The sequence below is a fragment of the Rattus norvegicus genome, chromosome 4 (assembly GCF_021556685.1).
Source record: "Rattus norvegicus strain SHRSP/BbbUtx chromosome 4, alternate assembly SHRSP_T2T, whole genome shotgun sequence".
NCBI lineage: Eukaryota > Metazoa > Chordata > Mammalia > Rodentia > Muridae > Rattus > Rattus norvegicus.
The window spans coordinates 34,091,440-34,112,500 of record NC_141537.1 but is presented as its reverse complement, the minus strand read 5'-3'; the positions used below and the strand labels follow the sequence as shown (position 1 = coordinate 34,112,500).

Sequence of the window (21,061 nt, the reverse complement as noted above, 5' to 3'; positions counted from 1 at the left end):
AAAAGGTGGAGGGATGGGACTCCTGCTAACCTACTCAGAGAATCCCAGAGCTCAACCCTGTGACTTGTTTCCACCAAGCAATTGTGTTCTTGAGCTGAGGCCAACTCATTTGAGATCCAGTTTTGCTGTGCTTAGAGTGGGCCATGGTTGTTGACTTTTGCTTTTCGAATTATTCATCTGAGATGCCTGTGGTCCTTGGCTACCCAAGAAGAGGCATTTAGGTAAGATTCTTAAGCAGGAGAAGATATCTCACGGCACAACACTTTTTCTAGGAAAGTATAATGTTGTTGTCAAATATCCCTGAGTATCTGAAAAATACTCACTTGAAGAGATATTGATATTTATGCTTTAGCAAGTGCATGGTCCCAGGTCATCAGCAAAGTATCCCTACTTGAAAAGCTACATTTTGGATCTGCATGTATTTACATCATGCTTTTCAGATATTTAATTGATTTGGAACTGTGATGCAGCATATGCATTTGGAGTTTAGAAGTTCAGGTTACTACCAAGCTCTTTCCAAAGTATCATGCGTGTTTTACATTCTGTTACTTTTCTTGGACAGTATATGAGAGATTCTGAGATACAAGCCATTGACTTGAAGTAAGTGCAAATGGCCACTGTGCTTGGTGATGACATTGGTGTTTTTTTTTTTAATTCCATATAATCAAGGTGGCCCATGTCTGTAATCCCTTCACCTGGGAGGGTGAACATGGCTCAAGGCCATGTTCAGCTTACAAAGCGAGGTTGAGGCTAGCCTGGGATACAAAACTTCTGCCTAAAATAAATAAAGAAATATAAAAATCCATTGAATGAAAGGACTTATTCTGAACCTGGCAAACAGATGCTAAGACAGAGACCCATTTTTTAAGCAAGATGAGGTAACTAAAGGAACTTCAGCTTCCTGCATGTTTGAAACTGTCTTCTTTCTTACCTTCTCTGCAGAAGCGGGTGCTGAAGACTTAGAGATTCTGCCTAATGGACTAACTTTCTTTAGCACAGTGAGTGTCTGTTGACATTTATTGTCTTCTTGAACATGTTCTGGGACTGATGATTAAGTGTTTCTTGGGTGTCTATATACCAGTGTCTACATTCAAATGAGATGGCAACCATCTTCCTATGTTGTAGGGATGGCAGCTGTGCTGTGGTCACATAAGGCTTGGATGAAGGTGACGGGAGGTGTGTAGGGGATGACCTTAGAGGAGCCGGTTGCTTCCAGAGTGTTCTGTGGGCCTGTCAGGAGTCAGTAAGTTAAGAGGTAGCCCTGCAGTCATCTATGGGACAGGGCAGTCAGAGTGGACACATGGTTAATCAGCATCTCTCACAGCTCTTGAATTATGTATGATATGCTTGTTTTCTCTCTGCTATTCTTTTAAGGGGTTAAAGTATCCTGGAATAAAAAGTTTCGATCCCAGTAAGCCTGGAAAAATACTTCTGATGGACTTGAATGAGAAGGAGCCAGCAGTGTCAGAATTAGCAATTATGGGAAATACGTTGGATATGTCTTCATTTAACCCTCATGGGATTAGCACATTCATAGATGAAGGTAACAATTAATATTAAAGTTTAAAAAACTTAAAGGGGAAAATGTGAATATTTTTTCTTGTCTTACCAAAAGCTGATCATGAATAATTTTTTGTGAATATTTGTGGAAAACCTTACCTCCTTTCTTAGGTCAAGAGACATCATGACCAAGGCAACTCTTATAAGTGAGAACATTTAACTGCGGCTGGCCTACAGGTTCAGAGGTTCAGTCCATTAGCATCATGGCAGGAAGCATGGCAGTGGCCAGATAGACACAGTACTGGAGAAGGAGTTCTAGATCTTGATCAGAAGGCAGTCAGGAGAGTCTGTCTCTGGCCAAATGTGAGCATATTTATGAGACCTCAGAGCCTACCCCCACAGTGACAAACTTCTTCCAACAAGGTCGTACCTCCTAACAGTACCCCTCCGTATGGGCCAAGTATATTCAAACCACCACAATGCCTTTGTTAAGTAAGCAATGTAAAAAATAATTTCAATGTCTGAAAGTGCTAATTATTTGTGACTTGTAAAATCACGGATTTTATAAAGTAATATTCAGATTATGTCTACAAAATAATTATAGATTCAGCTTTAATTACAATAGGTTTCCCATGTGAAACAGTTGAAAGAAGATGCATTCGCTGTACACAGTGTTTTCCTGCACAGCTCTCCCGGCTCCAAATATAGGCTATCAATATTTTTCCCTTTACATCTTTAGTCTCACTTCTGAAGGCTCTTCCTAGATACTTCTGCTTGTGTTCCTCTCTGAGGATCACCTTCAACTTAAAATATCAAACACTAATTCTATGTGCGTGCGTGCTTATGCACATACCTGTCAATGTCTTTCTATACGCACAACTAATCTTTGCCACTTTATTTTCTTCTCAAAATATTTTAAGTGTGAAGAGACATAGTGTTTGCTGTGCATTTACTTTAAAAAAAAATAAAATTGGTGTAGTGTTAGCAGACTCTTTTGTAGGTAGATGTCACTTTCCACACTGTGTCCTGGGCTCCTCTGTGTGTCTGTGAGTTTAGACCCCCTTTTGGGGCTCTCAGGCTTCAGTTGTGTGAGACCTCAGAGCATCGCCACTCTGAATGGACATAAGGAAGGGGTTCTTTTATTTTTCTCTTTGCAAACCATGAGTTTTTGCTATTTCCAGGGTAAAACTCTTACATGTGGATCCTCTATACAAATTTTTTTTGAGGATCAACTTCTAAAGCAGACTCTCCTGTATACAATATGAATTCTGGTTTTATTCCCCACTTTTGCCCTAGGGGCTCTGTTCCTTCCTGTCCTTTTTTCCTATTATTTTTTTGGGGGTTAATGTTATTCTGAGAACATGTATTCTACTCTTTCTATGCCAGCATTTCTGCTGTAGCCTCAGGACATGTCATTTCTTGCTCATGGTCCCAAATGATTAAACCTAGATCTTACCCTAATCCCCAGAAAGCGTGCTCATGGTCTTCTCCCTCTGCTGCCTCAGCTCCCCAGGTTTTTCTTCTCTCAGATCTAATCACAACTTTACTATTAAGGAACCTCATGCCTCAGGGCTTTTGTAGACTCTCTTCCCTCAACATGTCATCTTATTTCTCCAGCTAAACGCATGGTTTGCTCTCAATTTGTGTGGGTCTCTGCTCTAATATCATCTTGTTGGGAAGAAGGTCCCTGATCATCATGGAGACCCTAAGTTATGCACTGACTCTTCATCATATTACAATATGATATCATAATATGATATGATACGTATCCCTTTGTGGTACTTAAATCTAACACGAATTAAAAATATATGCATCTGAGCTAAGCTGGCTTTTCTGTTCATATCTGCTTAGCAGTGTAGCAGTTTCTTTAAATACCAATTTGATAGTCAGAGGCTTCAAGAGTTATCTCATACCTCCTTGACCACTTAGAGTACTTTTTTATGGCTAACTTCTCCCCTCTCTGTTTTTCTCTATGTGTGTCTCTGTCTCTGTCTCTCTCTGTGTCTCTGTTTCTCTCTCTCTCTCTCTCTCTCTCTCTCTCTCTCTCTCTCTCTCTCTCTCTTTCTCTCTGTCCATCCTTCCTGAGGCATGTGTCATCTTCCGCTGGGTAAACTGCAGGCAAGCTCACTATGCACTGTGTAAATTACACACAAGCACAGCATCTGGTCCAGCTCCCACACCTTCAGTCCTTTTACCCCAGCTTGGTATCCCGTGATGATCATGCTAATTATCAAAGCGTAACAAGCTGTCTGGCATTTCAGTGCTGATGACGTTCATTCTAAAGTTCAGGTTGTTGTTGTTGTTGTTTTTTTTCTCCTGCGAAGTTGTCTTTAGAACTTGTCACTAGCTTCTCCTTTAGCCACTTTTCTTAGGAGCAATCATGAGTGATTTTCTCTAGGGAGATGAAAATATTCCATCCACCTGACACCTTAAGTACTCATTGGAGGTGGGTGGAAATTGCTTTGGGGGGAGTAGAACTGACAGCTGAGCGCTTCATTAATGCCTCCAGATTTGTTTTTCGTCTCCTCTCAGATAACACTGTGTACCTACTGGTGGTAAGCCACCCAGACTCCTCGTCCACCGTGGAGGTGTTTAAATTTCAAGAAGAGGAAAGATCACTTTTGCATCTGAAAACCATCACCCATGAACTTCTGCCTAGGTACTGAGGTGTCTTGTGTGCACAATTCCCCTAACTGCAGAAGATGGCTCATTCATAGTTTTCCTTTTGGACCAGGGCAGATTCAACTGTTTCGTATGTTGTTCAGAAGGTTTTGAAACCCTGGGACCCTAAGAGTGGGCTCGTGCCTTTCTGCCCGAGTCTTCCTTATGCTGGGTGGACGCTGTAGCCATCCCAAGAAATTAAAAAGAAAAAAAGTCTTTACAAGGCTAATCTCAGATGGTCTTGTGATTTTCAGACACATATGCAAAAGAACATTCCAAACACAATCCATCTTCTACATCTTTACACTGTATCTACTAGCGGTGTGTTTTGCACTATTAGTGGGAATACTGGGCTCCATGTTAGATTCCTGGTCAACATAGCACATGGGAAAGTCAGACAAACGAGGGTCTCAATGCGTCAACCCAACACAAAGGAAATCTGTTGTTGTAAACAGTAATTAACACTATAGTTTTTAATATGACCTGGCCAGCTCCCTGATAAGTGAGGCAGATTCCTATGGATTTATTTAGTCATCTTAGCACAAATGCTGGCCGAATCACCCCCCAAATGATTTTTCTATATGCTTTATCAGCTAATTCTCAGCTGAGTGATTCATGTACTTGGTGTCTGAATCTCGCCTGGGTTATTTCTGCTCCGTCAGTCTGTCCTCAGGGGGCATTTCACTCAGCCACATGCTCCTGGTCCATCCCGTCTAATGGAGACCTCCTGTTCTCTCTGCCTTTCCTCCTCCTCCCCCTCCTCCTCCTCCTCCTCCCCCTCCTCCTCCTCCTCCTCCTCCCCCTCCTCCTCCCCCCCACCTCCTTCTCTTCCTCCTCCTCCTCTTCTTCCCTTCTTCCTTCCTCTTATCATGGTCCCTACCTGTGGCCCTGCAGTCTGGTAACTGAAGCCCCGCCTACCTCTATTCTCCCCAGTAATTGGCTGTAGCCACTTTTATTTAACCAATAGCTTTAAATTGGGGAGCAAGGTTTACACAACACAGGCCATTGTACACGAGCATTTGCTTTTCTGAAGGCAACCAGAATGGGGGTCAGAATTAAGCATTTGTGTACACACAGAACCAGAGCAACGCCCAACATTAACCTTTTTATTTTGCCTGTGAAGAAGTGGTCTATGGGGTCAGTGAAGGATTTAAGGCAATCTAATATTATCTCCCCAAATAACTTTAATTATGGTTTTCTAGAAGCCCAGCTTCTTCTTGTATCGTTGAAGAACAGCATTCACCCACCATGCTTTTTGCAGATTTAGATCTGTATTTGTTGCAGTCCATTAGCAAAGTCTTGGCATCTAGGAGACGCTGTTTTACCTGTTTCTCCTCTCCCTCCTCACTTAGCAGGTTTGAAGACAAGGAAGCAGGGTGGGAAGCAGTTAAGTTACTGAATAAAGCTTAACTAATCCACTATTGTCCAATTAGGAGGCAAGGCCCAGGTTTTCTGCATACTTAGGGTAAGATCAAGTAGAGGGAATAGGTTAGAGGTAGATTAAAGATAGAAGTGTCTGTTTATACAACCAGTATCTTTTAGGAGACAGGGTGTTGATTAGTTGAAAAAGTGCTTGTCCAGCATGCACCAAACCCTGGGTTCAATGCCCAGCACAAGCCCAAGTAAGGCAGGAATAGTGGACATGTCTCTAATCTCAGCCAGAATGAGGCCATCGAGTATCTGAAGAACCCAAAAATTATTCAGAGAAAAACACGGAAAGTGGAAGCTCTAAGGCAATGCTGGTAACAGGCAGAGTGAGAGGAGTCTCAGCTGCAGTCAGGTGCTGTGCAGGTCGCCTTAAACAGGCTCCTTACTGCATGTTTGGGAGGGAGCAACTCCTTAAGTTGGCACCAGTATTATGTCCCATGTGGATTTAATTGTTTTTAGACCTGTCCTATCCGGGCCATTGACTGAGATGACCACGTCAGCCATTAATGTAGCCGTGATTAGCCTGAAGCCAGAACTGGCCCTCAGAGTAACAAGAAATTGCAAAATTATTATTTTTTTAGTCACCATTTAATATCGGACACCTCAAGTGTTTCCAGTTTTACAGAATGGGCATGTATTTTTTTTTTCTGGGCCAGTTGTGAAAATACTCTCTATTGACAGCATAGAGCTAGAGTGCAAGTAACCAGAGGGCCACAGTTAACTAGACTCTGGCTCTCTGTACATAAGGATTAGTATGCACATCTGAATTACTACATCGGTCATAAGCTGATCATGATAACAGCAATAGCACGGCTGTTATTATAGGTCCTTTATGCATGCAAGACATTGTGGCAGGGTTTTTCTATTTACAGTTTCATTTCATCTTTACCCACCATGCCAAGCTACAGAAAGAACACTGAGTTTCAGGAAGTGGCTCAAAGATAGGTGACATGCTGTGGCTCCACGGTGTGACAATGGCAGGCAGATCCAGATTCAAACAGTATATCAAATTTCAAAGCTATTTCTGCAAACCACTCCCATCCTCCCCTTTTCCATGCAGAACAGCATACTAATTTCCAAAATCTGCTTTAAAGAGAGAGGTAGAAGCAGCTTGTCAGTTTTTGTCCAAAACCTGCACAGACTCATCCTAACTCCATGGACTTTTTTTCCCCCACTGTGGTAATAGTAGCGACTGGTGATAGAAGACTTAGTGTGTCTGACTCCCTGCGAAGCTGACAGCATTGGCTCATTGTAATTCGCACTGTGATTCCACAGTTGAGATTCTGGACCATAGGCTTTTCTAATGAGCCATGCAACTTTGAGGAGAAAATCGTTTAAGCTCTCTTTACAGACGAGAAACGGAGGCTCTGAGCCTCATCTCACTCGCTCCTGAGCGTGGCTGCGTCACAGCTGACGCCTTTCCCACTATGCGCTCTGCAGTAGAGCAAGGATAATTTTCTCTCAGATCATGCCCCCCGGGAACTTCCGTCACCTCAATCAGCAAGGAATGAGTCACTTACGTGTTTGCTATTGTACCTATTAAAGCTGAAAAATAGACTCATATATCTTACATTTTCAGCCGCACAGAGAGAATGCTAATCAGAAAGAAAAGAGCCTGACTCCCATTTCTGAACATTCTCGTTCACTGGCTCCTTCAGTTAAGAGGCACAAAACTTTATGGCAAATGCTAGAGGAGACCATCATCCTTCTGGCACTGAGAAGGAAACTGAGGCCCCAACATGCCTTCCCCTAGATGACACAGTTAAATAATGCTTCAACCACAGTGATAGCTGGTTAATGCTTTCACTCTGTGTTATAATGAGGTTGACGGACAGCAGTAGGTGTCATGTGTGCTAATTCGCCCTGCTCTGATAACGCTCTCTTGCTTAAGTCAATGTTTCCTAAACACACACACACACACACACACACACACACACACACACACACACACCAAACCATTACATTTACACGGCAGTTCTATGACTTTCAAGTCCCAGTGCTAATAATCATCTTATTATCTTTGGAGAATGACTAGGACTGATGTCATAGTGGTTCTGAGATGTCCCTGATGTTGTAAAGATCCCACGCCATCTTCTGATTTTAAGACTAGCCTTCAGTAGCTATCAGTGCATAAGCTTACTTATTGCTTTCAAGTGCCACCTTTCTGTTTATGATCATGTGTATTTTTTTAATTGCAGCATCAACGATATAGCTGCTGTTGGACCTGAGAGCTTCTATGCCACAAATGATCACTATTTTGCTGACCCATACTTACGGTCCTGGGAAATGTACTTGGGCCTGTCATGGTCCAATGTTGTATACTACAGTCCAGATAAAGTCCGAGTGGTAGCAGATGGATTTGATTTCGCTAATGGCATTGGCATTTCCCTTGATGGCAAGTATGTGTGCTTTCTAGAACACAATGGATTTGCTCGGAGTCTCCTTAGATAGCTTTAGAACATAGTCCTCTCCTATGTAATATAATCACAATCATAATATAATCTGTTGTGTTAGTAAGATGAAACTGGAGAAAGTGGAAACACTACTGATATTTAAAAATTCTCTAATAAGTGGATACAGTGTGTAGCTGGGTCCATAACATGAAAAGGGTCTTGTCCAGAATGGAAAGCAAGGCCCCAGTTCCCTCCTTCATCAGCAACTCTTATTCTTAGCTTCTTTTCTATGACTTTAGAGAGTTCAACCAAGGAAATTTAAAAAACAGCACACTTAATTGTAGGCTCACAATTACAGAGGTGAGTCTATGATGAGCAGCAGGCAAGCAGCTACGCTACTGGAGAAGTAGCTGAGGGCTTACATGGTGAGGTGGGGGAAGATGCTAGCTCAGAATGCCACAGGTTTTTTAAACCTCAAAGCCCACCCCCTGTGACATTCTGCCTCCAACACACCTCCTCCTCATCCTTCCCAAACACTTCCACCAACTCTGGAATAACACATTTAAATATATGGACCTGTGGAGACCATTCTCCTTCAATCTGCCATACTTATTGTATGAAACAATGTAATTGTTATTGATGCAGTCTGCTATCTCAAGCTGGCTTTGCAACCAACAGTTCACAGATCACTCTTGGTCTGGGCACCACACTTTGGGTAGCATCAAAATACATATAAAATCTGTCTATCATCCATTCGTACCACAGCCACATCTTACATCACCAAGAATTTCAGAGCAACAGGAACACAGAAAAGGTAATGTCAGAAGTTTTCTGTTGTTCATATTGTCTATGATCCCCACAGAAGATAATAACATACTACTTCTCTTATTGTTCTAGAATGTACTATACTTAGTCTCAACAGGAATCTTTATGGTGTATGGTGTTGCTCTTTGTTCATGTTCCTAGCCAATGTTAGAATCAGTCTCAGAACAGAAAGAAAGAAAGACTTCTCTCCATTGAGGACAAACATTTGTCTTCTCTCATACTTTCTCTGGCCTGAAACAGAGGACTGTCATTAATAGGATTTAATGGAGGCTCCCCAAAGCCAAAACTTACTATCTTCTGACATGCAGAACCTTGGACTTGCCACTGGGTTGACAAGTCAAAGGGAACAATGTATAGTGCAAATATTAAGAGCTGGTGTTAGCATTGAGTTTCTTCCTTGCTGATCAAGGATGATTACCTATAACCTTAGGCAAAGCATGTCCAGTGATTAAATACATTGTGCCCTATGGACTCATCGAGGTCTTTCGGAATTGAGTTTGCTTTGAGATAAATTCCATTTTCTAGTTTCTAAGCAAAGTTCCACTCCAAGACAAGTTTTCCCAACTCAGCTTTTGGCATTACATCAAGCACTTTGATGGAGCTCTTTCTTCTTTGAAGGTATGTCTATATCGCTGAATTGCTGGCTCACAAGATTCACGTGTATGAAAAGCATGCTAATTGGACTTTAACGCCATTGAAGGTAAGATGTATTAACACTGTAAGTTTGCCGAGTGATAATTAGATTTTAATTGATTTGTGAAATTAAAAGCAGGGAGAGAGGAATTCTCTAATTTGAGTGGGTGTGAAGAATTTTTCACTTATTGGTTAGGAGCCCTCAGGATCACTGTGTATTTGTTGTTCACTTTTACTTTGTGGCAGAATGGACAACAGCAAGCCAGGCATCTCACCTAGGCAACTCTGAGACTTTCTGCTCTAGAGAACTTTAAGATGGGTGTTTCCCTTCAGGTCCTTACCTCAATCCCTACCACCCCTTTTCCCTCTGTGTCTGTGTCTGTGTCTGTGTCTGTGTCTGTGTCTGTGTCTGTGTCTGTGTCTGTGTCTGTGTCCGTGTCCGTGTCCGTGTCCGTGTCCGTGTCCGTGTCCGAGTCTGAGTCTGTATCTGTTTCTCTCTCTCTCTCTCTCTCTCTCTCTCTCTCTCTCTCTCTCTCTCTCTCTCTCTCTCTCTCCTTTCTCTTTATGGTGTTAAAACAGTCTCCCCTCATATCTCACTGTTTCCCTCTACAACAGCCACATGCTCACAATGGCTGCACAGGTGACCTGGCTACTCCTGGATCTGTCCCCAAGGCCACCTCTCCTTTTTCTAAGCTGTTCCCAGAGACCCAGCAGCAAACTCTTGACCCTTGTCTTCCAGGTCTCTGTTCTCTCTCATCTTTCACTTCCTATTGATTCGGCATTTCAGTGAGACCTTCCCTAACCCAAATACTAACAGCTTGCACACCAGCCCCACCTCTCTATAGGTTTTGACTCCTCAATGACTTAATTCTTGCTTCCAGTGTTTAGTACCACCACACTGCACATTTTACAAGTCTTCTTTATTATCTATAGGATCCATCAGGACAGATTTTTTTTCTGTTCATTACTGGAAGAATTCTTAGCATCCAATAAGCAAACATTGGTTTAATTACTGTGGTGGGGCTCACTACATATTAGGGCTTCATCTCTTCCCCTTCTAACTCTGGTCTAGGCTAAAAGTTTTGATCAAGCAGGGAGACAAATAACCCTATTAAAAATGGGGTTCAGAGCTAAACAAAGAATTCACAGCTGAGGAATGCCGAATGGCTGAGAAACACCTAAAGAAATGTTCAACATCTTTAGTCATAAGGGAAATGCAAATCAAAACAACCCTGAGATTTCACCTCACACCAGTGAGAATGGCTAAGATCAAAAACTCAGGTGACAGCAGATGCTGGCGAGGATGTGGAGAAAGAGGAACACTCCTCCATTGTTGGTGGGATTGCAGACTGGTACAACCATTCTGGAAATCAGTCTGGAGGTTCCTCAGAAAATTGGACATTGAACTGCCTGAGGATCCAGCTATACCTCTCTTGGGCATATACCCAAAAGATGCCCCAACATATAAAAAAGTCACGTGCTCCACTATGTTCATCGCAGCCTTATTTATAATAGCCAGAAGCTGGAAAGAACCCAGATCCTTCAACAGAGGAACGGATACAGAAAATGTGGTACATCTACACAATGGAGTATTACTCAGCTATCAAAAACAATGACTTTATGAAATTCACAGGCAAATGGTCGGAACTGGAAAATATCATCCTGAGTGAGGTAACCCAATCACAGAAAAACACACATGGTATGCACTCATTGATAAGTGGCTATTAGCCCAAATGCTTGAATTACCCTAGATGCCTAAAACAAATGAAACTCAAGACGGATGATCAAAATGTGAATGCTTCACTCCTTCTTTAAAGGGGGAACAAGAATACCCTTGGCAGGGAAGAGAGAGGCAAAGATTAAAACAGAGACTGAAGGAACACCCATTCAGAGCCTGCCCCACATGTGGCCCATACATATACAGCCATCCAATTAGACAAGATGGATGAAGCAAAGAAGTGCAGACCGACAGGAGCCGGATGTAGATCGCTCCTGAGAGACACAGCCAAAATACAGCAAACACAGAGGCGTATGCCAGCAGCAAACTACTGAATTGAGAATAGGACCCCCGTTGAAGGAATCAGAGAAAGAACTGGAAGAGCTTGAAGCGGCTCGAGACCCCATATGTACAACAATGCCAAGCAACCAGAGCTTCCAGGGACTAAGCCACTACCTAAAGACTATACATGGACTGACCCTGGACTCTGACCTCATAGGTAGCAATGAATATCCTAGTAAGAGCACCAGTGGAAGGGGAAGCCCTGGGTCCTGCTAAGACTGAACCCCCAGTGAACTAGATTGTTGGGGGGAGGGCAACAAGGGGGGGAGGGTGGGGAGGGGAACACCCATAAAAAAGGGGAGGGGGGAGGGGGATGTTTGCCCGGAAACCGGGAAAGGGAATAACACTCGAAATGTATATAAGAAATACTCAAGTTAATAAAAAAAAAGTTTTGGTCAAGGGGAAGAAAGGAGGCTTATGCAAATAGAACCTTATAAAGTAGCCCCTGTCACTGTAGAGCCAGAAGACATCATGCTGCCAACACCCATGCCCACAGCAAGGAGCATTGTCACTGTCAATTGCACAACTGTTTCTGTCACCATGTCCCAGGAACCATCACAAGGGGCCTCAATCAGAGAAAATTGCCTCAGAGCAACATCAAATCTAACATTATGTTTGACATTAAAAATCATCAGCAGAGCCAGTTTAATATTAGCTGCAGAGAAACGAAATTTCACACACTCCAACTGGCTTAGGGAATAACAGCAAACTGTGCTTATAACAGCAGGTACGCCTGCAAAGGGAAAGTTAAAGAACGTTGCAATAAAGCTCAATTCGATATACACTCAACATGGACTTCAAGGGCTTTGCTCCTGTAGGAGAGGGGATCAGATCTGGCTTCCACATCTGGTAACAGAACATGGTTATTTCTCATCATTACAACCAACCTAGCAGAAGCCACCCTGTCAAATGCAGTGACATCCATCCTTTGGAGGAATCATGTGATTTCCTATTAGTCCAGGAAAGCTTCAGAATGCCAAAAGATTTGAGCAACTTGTTGAAGTTAAGTATCAAATCTGGGATGAAGGTGAATGGTGTATGCCCTGCCCCACGTGTAGTGTAGTCATACAATGGGACATTAGTCAGTCTTACGAAGGAAGGGTACAACAAGGATGAACTTAAGACATTACGCTAAGTGAAACGAGCCAGATAAAGAGGACAGATAGCACGAATTCACTTATTTGAAGGACCTAGAACCATCCATGGTGGTTCACACCTATAATCCCAGTGCTCAGCAGGCTAAGACAGGGGGATTTTGAGCCAGAGGCTACTTTGAGTTATATAGCAAGATATTATTCCCCCAATAGAATAATTAAAATAATTTTAATAATTAAAATATTTAAAATGTATTGGAACAACAGAATGATGGGAATAAGGAGAGTTTCTTTTGGGCTGATTGAAAGTTCTAGAGATGGCTGACTGTCGGGGGCAGTTGCACAAACATGCGCCTGTACCAGATGCTGCTTAGTTGTTCACTGACAACTGGTTATGATGACAAATGACACATTACTGGTATATTACCACAGTGAAAGGAAATCTCCTGCTCACCAAGACTAAGACTTTGCCACATTTCAGTCAGCTGGAGTTCTCAAAGTATCCAGATGTTAACATAAACAAAACAAACAAACAACAACAACAATAAACAGCTCCTTGTTTAAGACATTTCATTCAGGTAGATCTGGGGATCGAAGCCAGGCCCTGTTGGGAAAGTGACAAGCACTTTGCTGCTGAGCTGCCTTATCAACACCCCACCCAGTGTCTTATTTAGACTTCAGTATCTTCCACATGCCTTTGTGGGGTTGTGAGATGGTATGCAGATGTCCATTATAATGGTTTTTATTTCATTTCATTTTATTTTATTCACCTGGCTAGACATCCGGTATGTATAGGGCAGGAGTGCATTTCTGAACCTAGATCAGGCTGTCTGCTCGATGGCGGCTGGTGATTTGGCAGAAGCTCTGTCTGTCCAGTACTCGGCACACTCCAGGTGCTGGACTGAGTGCCTGGCAGAGTAGATGACAATTGTGTGCAGAGTGGATGAGCTCTGAGGCTTCCCCGTGCCTCTCCCACTCCCATGGGGGTTCTCAGCAGGCTTCTATCCATGGTGGAATTTGCCACTGGCAAACTCCCCTCTCAGTGCTAACAGTGAGAAGCTAATGTAAGCCTGTAAGTAAAGCGCTGACACCGGCTGGATGGCTCCTGGGGGCTGGAAGGAGCCAGGAGCAGATTTTGACCTGCAGCTGCTTTGCACCGCCACCTCCCCTGGCTAATGCAGCTTCTTTCAGGCTGAAGGCTGAGAGCTTTCCCTGACAGTGAGAGAGAAGCTCTGCCAGGTTGCCTGAACCCTCTAATCCCTCCGTGGACATGCGGGGACAGTTCTCATTTTGAGCAGGAAGCAGAGGGCAGTGGCAGCACATTACAGCTGCCTACCCACGCTCAGACCTTTCCAGAGAGTCACGACCAGTTATTTCCAGGGTCCCTGGGTACTGACTCAGGACTCAGAAGTGCACAGAAGATATTGTTTCTCCAGTGAGAATTAGAGGTAAACAAATAGATGGGATTTCTTCCCGGTAGAAGGCAGCCAGGATGATGAATGGTGGAATTAGGAATTGTTGCTATTATTTATGACGCCGGCGCAAAGCCACGACAGCAATCTGGGCAGCCATCATGTGTTTGCAGCTTATATTTAGAGAAGAAACGGCAAAGGCGCAGGGAGTTGAATAACACCAGGAAGCAAAACAACAAACTTTCCCTCAACTTCAAGGCAAAAATTAGACCCTAGGTGATCATTACTTTCCTGGCTACAGAGCCTATGATTGGCCATAAAGAAACTTACATGTTCTCCACGTTCCTCCTCAGAAATGAATCTACATTTCTTGTTTGGTTTTGGAATATTTGTAAACATATCACATGCCTGTGCTTCTTTGCAAAGAATGGATTGATGTTACGCTTACATAATTTTTCAGTTTTAGATGCATGTGCAAATGATTTCACTTAACTCCTAAGAGCCAGCCTCTGTTCTGTAAACCACCCCCTAAACCGAGCATGTCTTTGAACCCTACGGAATGGCCAGAAGGTCGGGTGCATCCCTGCAGTGAAGCTGAAATGGGCTGACTTGTGTTCCTGTGGCCTAGAGCAGGAGGACTGTCTCCTGAACTGTCTCCGGCCAGTTCTTCATATCCTCATGCACCTTCTTTTGTACCTTGGCAGGTCCTCAGCTTTGACACCCTTGTGGATAACATCTCTGTGGATCCTGTGACAGGGGACCTCTGGGTTGGATGCCATCCCAATGGGATGAGGATTTTTTTCTATGACTCGGAGAATCCTCCTGGCTCAGAGGTCAGTTTGCAGGGTGAAATGGACACAAGCTGGCCCTATCTACCAGGTTTCAACTGAAAACACAATTCTTCCTTATTTGTGCAAATAAGAGAGGGCATGTAACAGATGATCCGGGTGTTCAGAAGTCAAAAGGTCAATGGAGGGACTCTGGTGAGAGTCCAGGAAGGTGGTTCTTTATTACTGGGTAATTTTTTTTGGGGGGGGCGACAAAGGTGCACCTTTGTATAAGGACACCAACAGGAGTTGACACAGTAAAAAGAGGTGTGTGTGTGTGTGTGTGTGTGTGTGTGTGTGTGTGTGTGTGTGTGTATGCACAAAATGACGGCCAAAGCCAGAAGGAGAAAGAGATAGTGTATTGAGAGTATAACTCCATAGAGAAAACCTATCTAGCACGTGCAAAACACTGGAAAAAAGTATCCCCAGAAGTGGAAAGATAGAAACAAAACAAAATGAACACACAAACAAAAATGGAGGGCTGTTTGAAGGAAGCAGCACCTAGCTGAGAATTTAGCCAGTCAGGAGTCATCCACAGGGGGAAAAGGCTGGGGTTGGGAATCTACTTCATCTCCTCAGGCCTTTCCAGCATGCAATAAAGTGAGCTGGAGAGGCTCCTCCAAACAGGCTTTGGTACAAGTCAGAGCCTAGGCTTGAAGGCTGAAGTAAGGACTTCCAGCAATAGATGCTGCCCACAGCCTTATTTCAATAGTGAGTTCCTCCAACCTAGGAATTCACAATAGTTTAAAAAATAGCATGGTGTCACACTGATGGACTGTATCCATTCGTTATCCATTCTCCTGTGTAACTTTCCCTTCCCTCATATCAATACTCCATCCAGGGCATCACTGCAGCCTCTCTGGATAACTGTAGAACTGCTTCTGTAGGACCCATAGATATAAACTCCAGAGATGCTCAACTCCCTTGTATGAAGTTACGTAGTATTTTATCATGATCCACGCACATCCACATTCCTGCACACTGCGTTTGTGTATATGTGTGAGAGCGTGGACCTCTGTCCATGTGCACATAAAGGAGGAGGCCAGAAGTCATGTTGCTTATCCTCCCAGCTGCTTCTTCACCTCATTTTCCAACACAGGATTTCTCACTGAACACGAAGCTTGTCAATAGGCTAGAGATAACCCAAGGAAGTTGCCTGTTTCAACTTCCCCAATGCTGGGTTTACAAGCTTGAATCTCCATGCCAGCTCCTTTTGTGGTGCTGGGGATCCGAACTCAAGGAGTTACATTTGCACAGCAAGTGCTCTTACTGACAGAAAGCTCTCCTAAGCCACTTCTGTATATTTAAACCCCGTCATATCATCTATAATACCTGACATACTATAAATGCTATATAAATAGCGATACTGCCTTATTTAGAGATTGTGATAGAAAATGAAGGTGTATATTTGCTGTACACATATATGAATATCACACACACGCACACCACACACCTATTTCCATCTGCGGTCACCTAGATCTGCAGATATGGAACCTATGGAGACAGCTGACCGTACAAGGCAGAGCAGAGGACTATCCTATCTATACATTACCACAAGACTTCTCCTACCTTAATTATAATACTCAAAGGTCCTGTTTTGTCCACTGTCTTTATTTGGCAGGCTATTTTGAATTTATTTACAGTGCAAATCATAAAAATTGGAAACCCATTGGCTACCAGCGCTTGCACGTTACCCATGACTTATCCAATGATCCCTATTTTGACTTTTTATTCCATTTATTTATGCGTTCGTGTGTCTCTCTGTGTGTATGTGAACATGCAAGTGCATGCCATGACACACATTCGGAGTTCACAGGGCAACTTGGGGGTGGGAGGATTGGTTCTCTTCTGCTGTGTGGATCCTGGAAGCTGGACTCGGGTTGTCAGACTTTGCAGTGAGACTCTTTACCCACTGGATCTCAAGCACCCATTTTGAGCTTTTAGTATGTAGTAAGTACACCTGTTATTCCATCAAACAACCTGGTGTTACTTTGTTATTACTTTATTGAATGAATATGTATTTTTAAAGCTTGGTTTTAAATCAGTCTCACTCACCTGAAAGGATGGGTAGACAGACAGACAGTCAGACACGAACACACACACACACACACACACACACACACACACACCACCTCTTCCTATATCTTGTATTGAAAAAAATCTAATACAAATGACTCCCAACCCTGTCATGTCCAAATTTACAGACAATTATGATTGTGCTTAATGCCAATCTTCTGTGGCTTTTGCTAGTTTCTGCTATTAGACTTGTTCAACTGTATATTTAATGGATTGAAGAAATGTATGCTGTGAAGTGCTCGGCATGTAAAAGAGCTGAACAGAATGTTGAATTCTAATTGTTCTTGCTTGTTAGCTCATCTGGTAAACTTGGGTCCTTTGCTCTAGCAAGGATTTGCTTTGTTGTTTGGGACAAAAAGAAAAGGAATTGCTCCCATTCTGATGATGAATTTGGTAAGGGAAATAGAATACAATAATTTTAATATACTGCCCATAGAAGATTTAGTTCTAATGAACAAGAGGCTTATTAAACTGAGGTCCATCCTTACCTATTTCTTTGTAAGTAATATTTTAACATTACAGCAATTTCTGGGACACATGTCTGTGGAGCTAGCTGTGTTCGAAGTCATTTGAACCCTCCCATTGATCCTTTTATGGCCAGACCCTGGCTTCCTCACAGAGCCACACTGAATGCTCTGCAGTGATGGACCTCTTTTCTTCAAGAAAAAGGAGTATTTTATCCTTGTCAAAAGAGAATTTAGGAGTAATTTGGTCACCCATCTAAGTCTGCAATGAAGACACAAATGGTAAATGGGGACACCCCATATCTCCTGCCTCAACAATACGTTCTTTGTATTAGGCTTTGTTATCTAAAGTTGCTTTGTTACCCCAAAGTACCGGGCACTAGTTATGCCACATGGCAAATTTAACACGAAATATACAATCAATAATGATGCGATTAAATTTCTCAGTTAAGTGAAAAAAATTAAACTTAAAAATCGTTCCATGGCTGGGGATTTAGCTCAGTGGTAGAGCGCTTACCTAGGAAGCGCAAGGCCCTGGGTTCGGTCCCCAGCTCCGAAAAAAAGAACCAAAAAAAAAAAAATTTAAAAAAAAGATTAAAAAAAATCGTTCCTACTTAAGAGGTAGGACCTTCAAGTCAAAAGAGTGGGTAAGTATGCCACAGAGAGATGGCTTCTTGGGTCAACCTTTCACTTTTGTCTACATCTTAAATCAAGATATTTTGAGGCATAGTCACACGTACACACGTGTAACCCAGTACTTAGGAGTTTGGGGCAGGAGAAGTGCAAGTTCAAAGCTAGCCTCAGATATGTACAAAGACCGTCTCAGTGCTAATCAACCAACTGAACAATCAAATCAGGACTCCCCAAACAGAAATTCAGTGTACCTATCCCATTTACTGTGTTCCTAAGTATTCCCTAACGTCTCACATCCAGGCTGTGGTGCTTGCTTATATGCCCTGCCTTACCCACAGTGCTTACCCACTCATGCACAATGCTATTGTTAAGGATCACGTGGTCAAAACCCAACCAATCACAGCTGAGGAAACAGCAATCTTAACGTAACTTTAGAAGAGAACACAATTGATGAAATTGTATGAGATAGTGTGTCTAAGGGAGAAATGACTCTAAGTTTAAAACTGACTTAAGTGACAACAAAATATTCGCCTGGAATTATTTCTTCGACAGGTGCTTCGGATCCAGAGCATTTTATCCGAAGACCCCAAAGTAACTGTAGTTTATGCAGAGAATGGCACGGTGTTGCAAGGTACGACAGTCGCTGCTGTGTACAAAGGAAAACTGCTGATTGGAACGGTGTTCCACAGAGCTCTTTGTTGTGACCTGTGACAAGCTGGCTACACCCACATCATGGAAAGTGAGGCCATCATTTCAGCCCTTTGCCATATTGTAAGGTGCCTATCACAGTGATCTCCGCTCACCAACGAATGTTGACCTTAATCTCAGACATAAGAAGGTCTGAGAATGTTTCCTGGCAATAGATCCTAACTAGCAAAGATTTCTTGAGTGTTAGTTTCAGACTACTTAAAGACCCCATTACCAATAAAAAAAAAAATCTTTCACCAAAATGGCGAAATTTCTCAAGTCCTGCATAACTTGCATTCTGATCTGAATATGAAATGTTTCTACAGACTTATAGGCTGAATGTTTGGTCCTCAGCTGGGGACAGTGTTGGGGACTCTACGAGGTAGGGTCTCACTGCTAGAAGTTTGTCACTGAGAGGAATGCACTCACAGGTTACATCTGGTTCTCAGTTCTTTGCTCCTCTCTGCTTCCTCTGTGGTAAGCTTCCACCAGACACCAGGGCCGAGCTGCTGTCTTGTTGAAAGCCCAGAAATAGTGGAACCAGAACAACTCCAGAATGGTGGGCTGAGATCTCCATATGAGCCAGGAGGTTTTCCTCCTTTTAGTTATCCTAGGCACTCTGTGATAGCATCAGGAAAAATGAGCACTACCTTCTCATGTAACCCCAAACACACGTTCCCCATAACGCATACAGTCCCTGAAACCATGTGAGTGCCTTTCTGCACTGCTGCCTTTCTTTAAGGAGAGAGTGTGGTTGGTCAACTTTGGGGACTATTAGGTCACACCAGGACTTCTGGTGTTGAAAAAGTATTATCATGAAGACCACTCTCAACACGTCATGAATTCAATGGCTGGACCAGTGCGGCCAGACATCTGTTTTCCCCTGTCTCTCTGCCACTTCCTCAGGAAATAGAACTGAGGTTCCGCTGTCTCCTGGAGACGCAGTGCTTTTGTGCATTGTTTTCTCATTGGGCCTTTTCAGTTTTCCTACAGTTCCAGCTTGTAAGAGAATGTTACGATCTTTGGGAAGGTTATCGCACTCAAACATGATTTCTGTTATCTTGACACATTACATGTTTTGTTTAAATTGGTCCAAAGAAAGGAGGAATTTGCTTGTTCTGTAGTGGCCAGGTTCAGGAGTATTCCACAACTGACTGATGCAGTGCGGAGTCTCTCCCAAGCTCACACTACTCAGCTGATGCCAGAGATGGGTTTTGGTTTGTTTCTGTTGTTTTGCTTTGTTTGGCTTTACTTATACTACCCTAGCTTGCTGTGAAGACCAAGTTGGGAGAGGAAGATAAACTGAGTTAAAAAAAATAGATCAACAACCCTTAGTGGCTATTTTCTGAGAGACAGGACTAAGACAAAACAAAACAAAACAAAAACAAAAAACCTCTCTTTTCTTATATTGGTTATGAAACAAGAATTATTTCTTAGGGTCATTAAGGTTTAGAGATGAAGTATTTCAAAGATAATTGCCATGGCATTTATCAGGTGGTGGCATTTTGGGAGGGGGGCGGGGACTGTTTTGATGAGAAACTGAAAGCTGTCAATCATTTAAGACCATAGACTGAAAATACAAAACAAAAACCGTTTTTGGAGCTATGTATCACAATGTATGCCTATAATTCTACACTTAGGAGGCCACGGCAGTGGGACCATGAATCCCAAGCCAAAGTAAGATCTCATCTCAAGAAAACCATAATAATAATGAAAGTTATTTTCATAAAAGAACCACTCTCCTCACAGTGTCTTTTAAGAGATTTTAGTCAGTTTAGCCTATGACACCAGGTTAGTTTACTTAGAGATCCTTGTCACGCACATGATGGAGGCTGTACTCTGAAACACTGGTTGTGACTATCTGTGAGCGTGATACTTAGGAAAACAAACTCCACATACTTCTGTAAAACACAATAAAACTTTTGCTTACCTAGCCTTCATGACACCTAAAACGACTGTATCCTCTCTCTTTCTATTGACAAATCAAGCTAATTTTTCCAGAAAGAGAAAACTGAAACTAAAAATGAAGCTATGTGGTTTCCCGTGGCACACATTGAAGACTATTCAAAGAAGGGCAGTACAGGATGTTTTAAGTTTCCAAACGGAGGGAAACAGACTTCCGTTACTTACGCGGGGCTGAGACATTGGAGCCAACAGTCTTCATTTGTTTTATTCTTGCTTTCTCAGTCTTGGCGATCTGAGAAGGAAAATGGCTTACAATAAACCCAGTGCTCTAGGCTGGACCTGATTTCTTCTCGGCTTGCTTCTTGTTGTGTGAGACTGACTGCTTAATGGATTTGTCATCCATCTTCCTCTGGCTGATGGGTATTGGGAACTTGATGGTGAGGCTGTGACAGAGGGACAGGGGA

General features: G+C 42.8%; 1 protein-coding gene across 2 annotated transcripts in view; it reads left to right on the top strand.

Moving 5' to 3' along the window:
• The window catches only part of Pon1 (paraoxonase 1), a 31,365-nt gene extending 12,410 nt beyond the window's left edge, over window positions 1-18,955 (top strand). For both annotated transcript variants that reach the window (XM_087659489.1, NM_032077.1), the window contains 7 exon segments: window positions 943-998; window positions 1,375-1,543; window positions 4,033-4,159; window positions 7,788-7,988; window positions 9,426-9,507; window positions 14,710-14,838; window positions 18,558-18,955. In XM_087659489.1, coding sequence (XP_087515615.1) covers window positions 1,435-1,543; window positions 4,033-4,159; window positions 7,788-7,988; window positions 9,426-9,507; window positions 14,710-14,838; window positions 18,558-18,716 — 807 coding nt within the window. In that variant the 5' untranslated portion in view covers window positions 943-998; window positions 1,375-1,434 and the 3' untranslated portion in view covers window positions 18,717-18,955.
• Window positions 18,956-21,061: the final 2,106 nt, after the last annotated feature.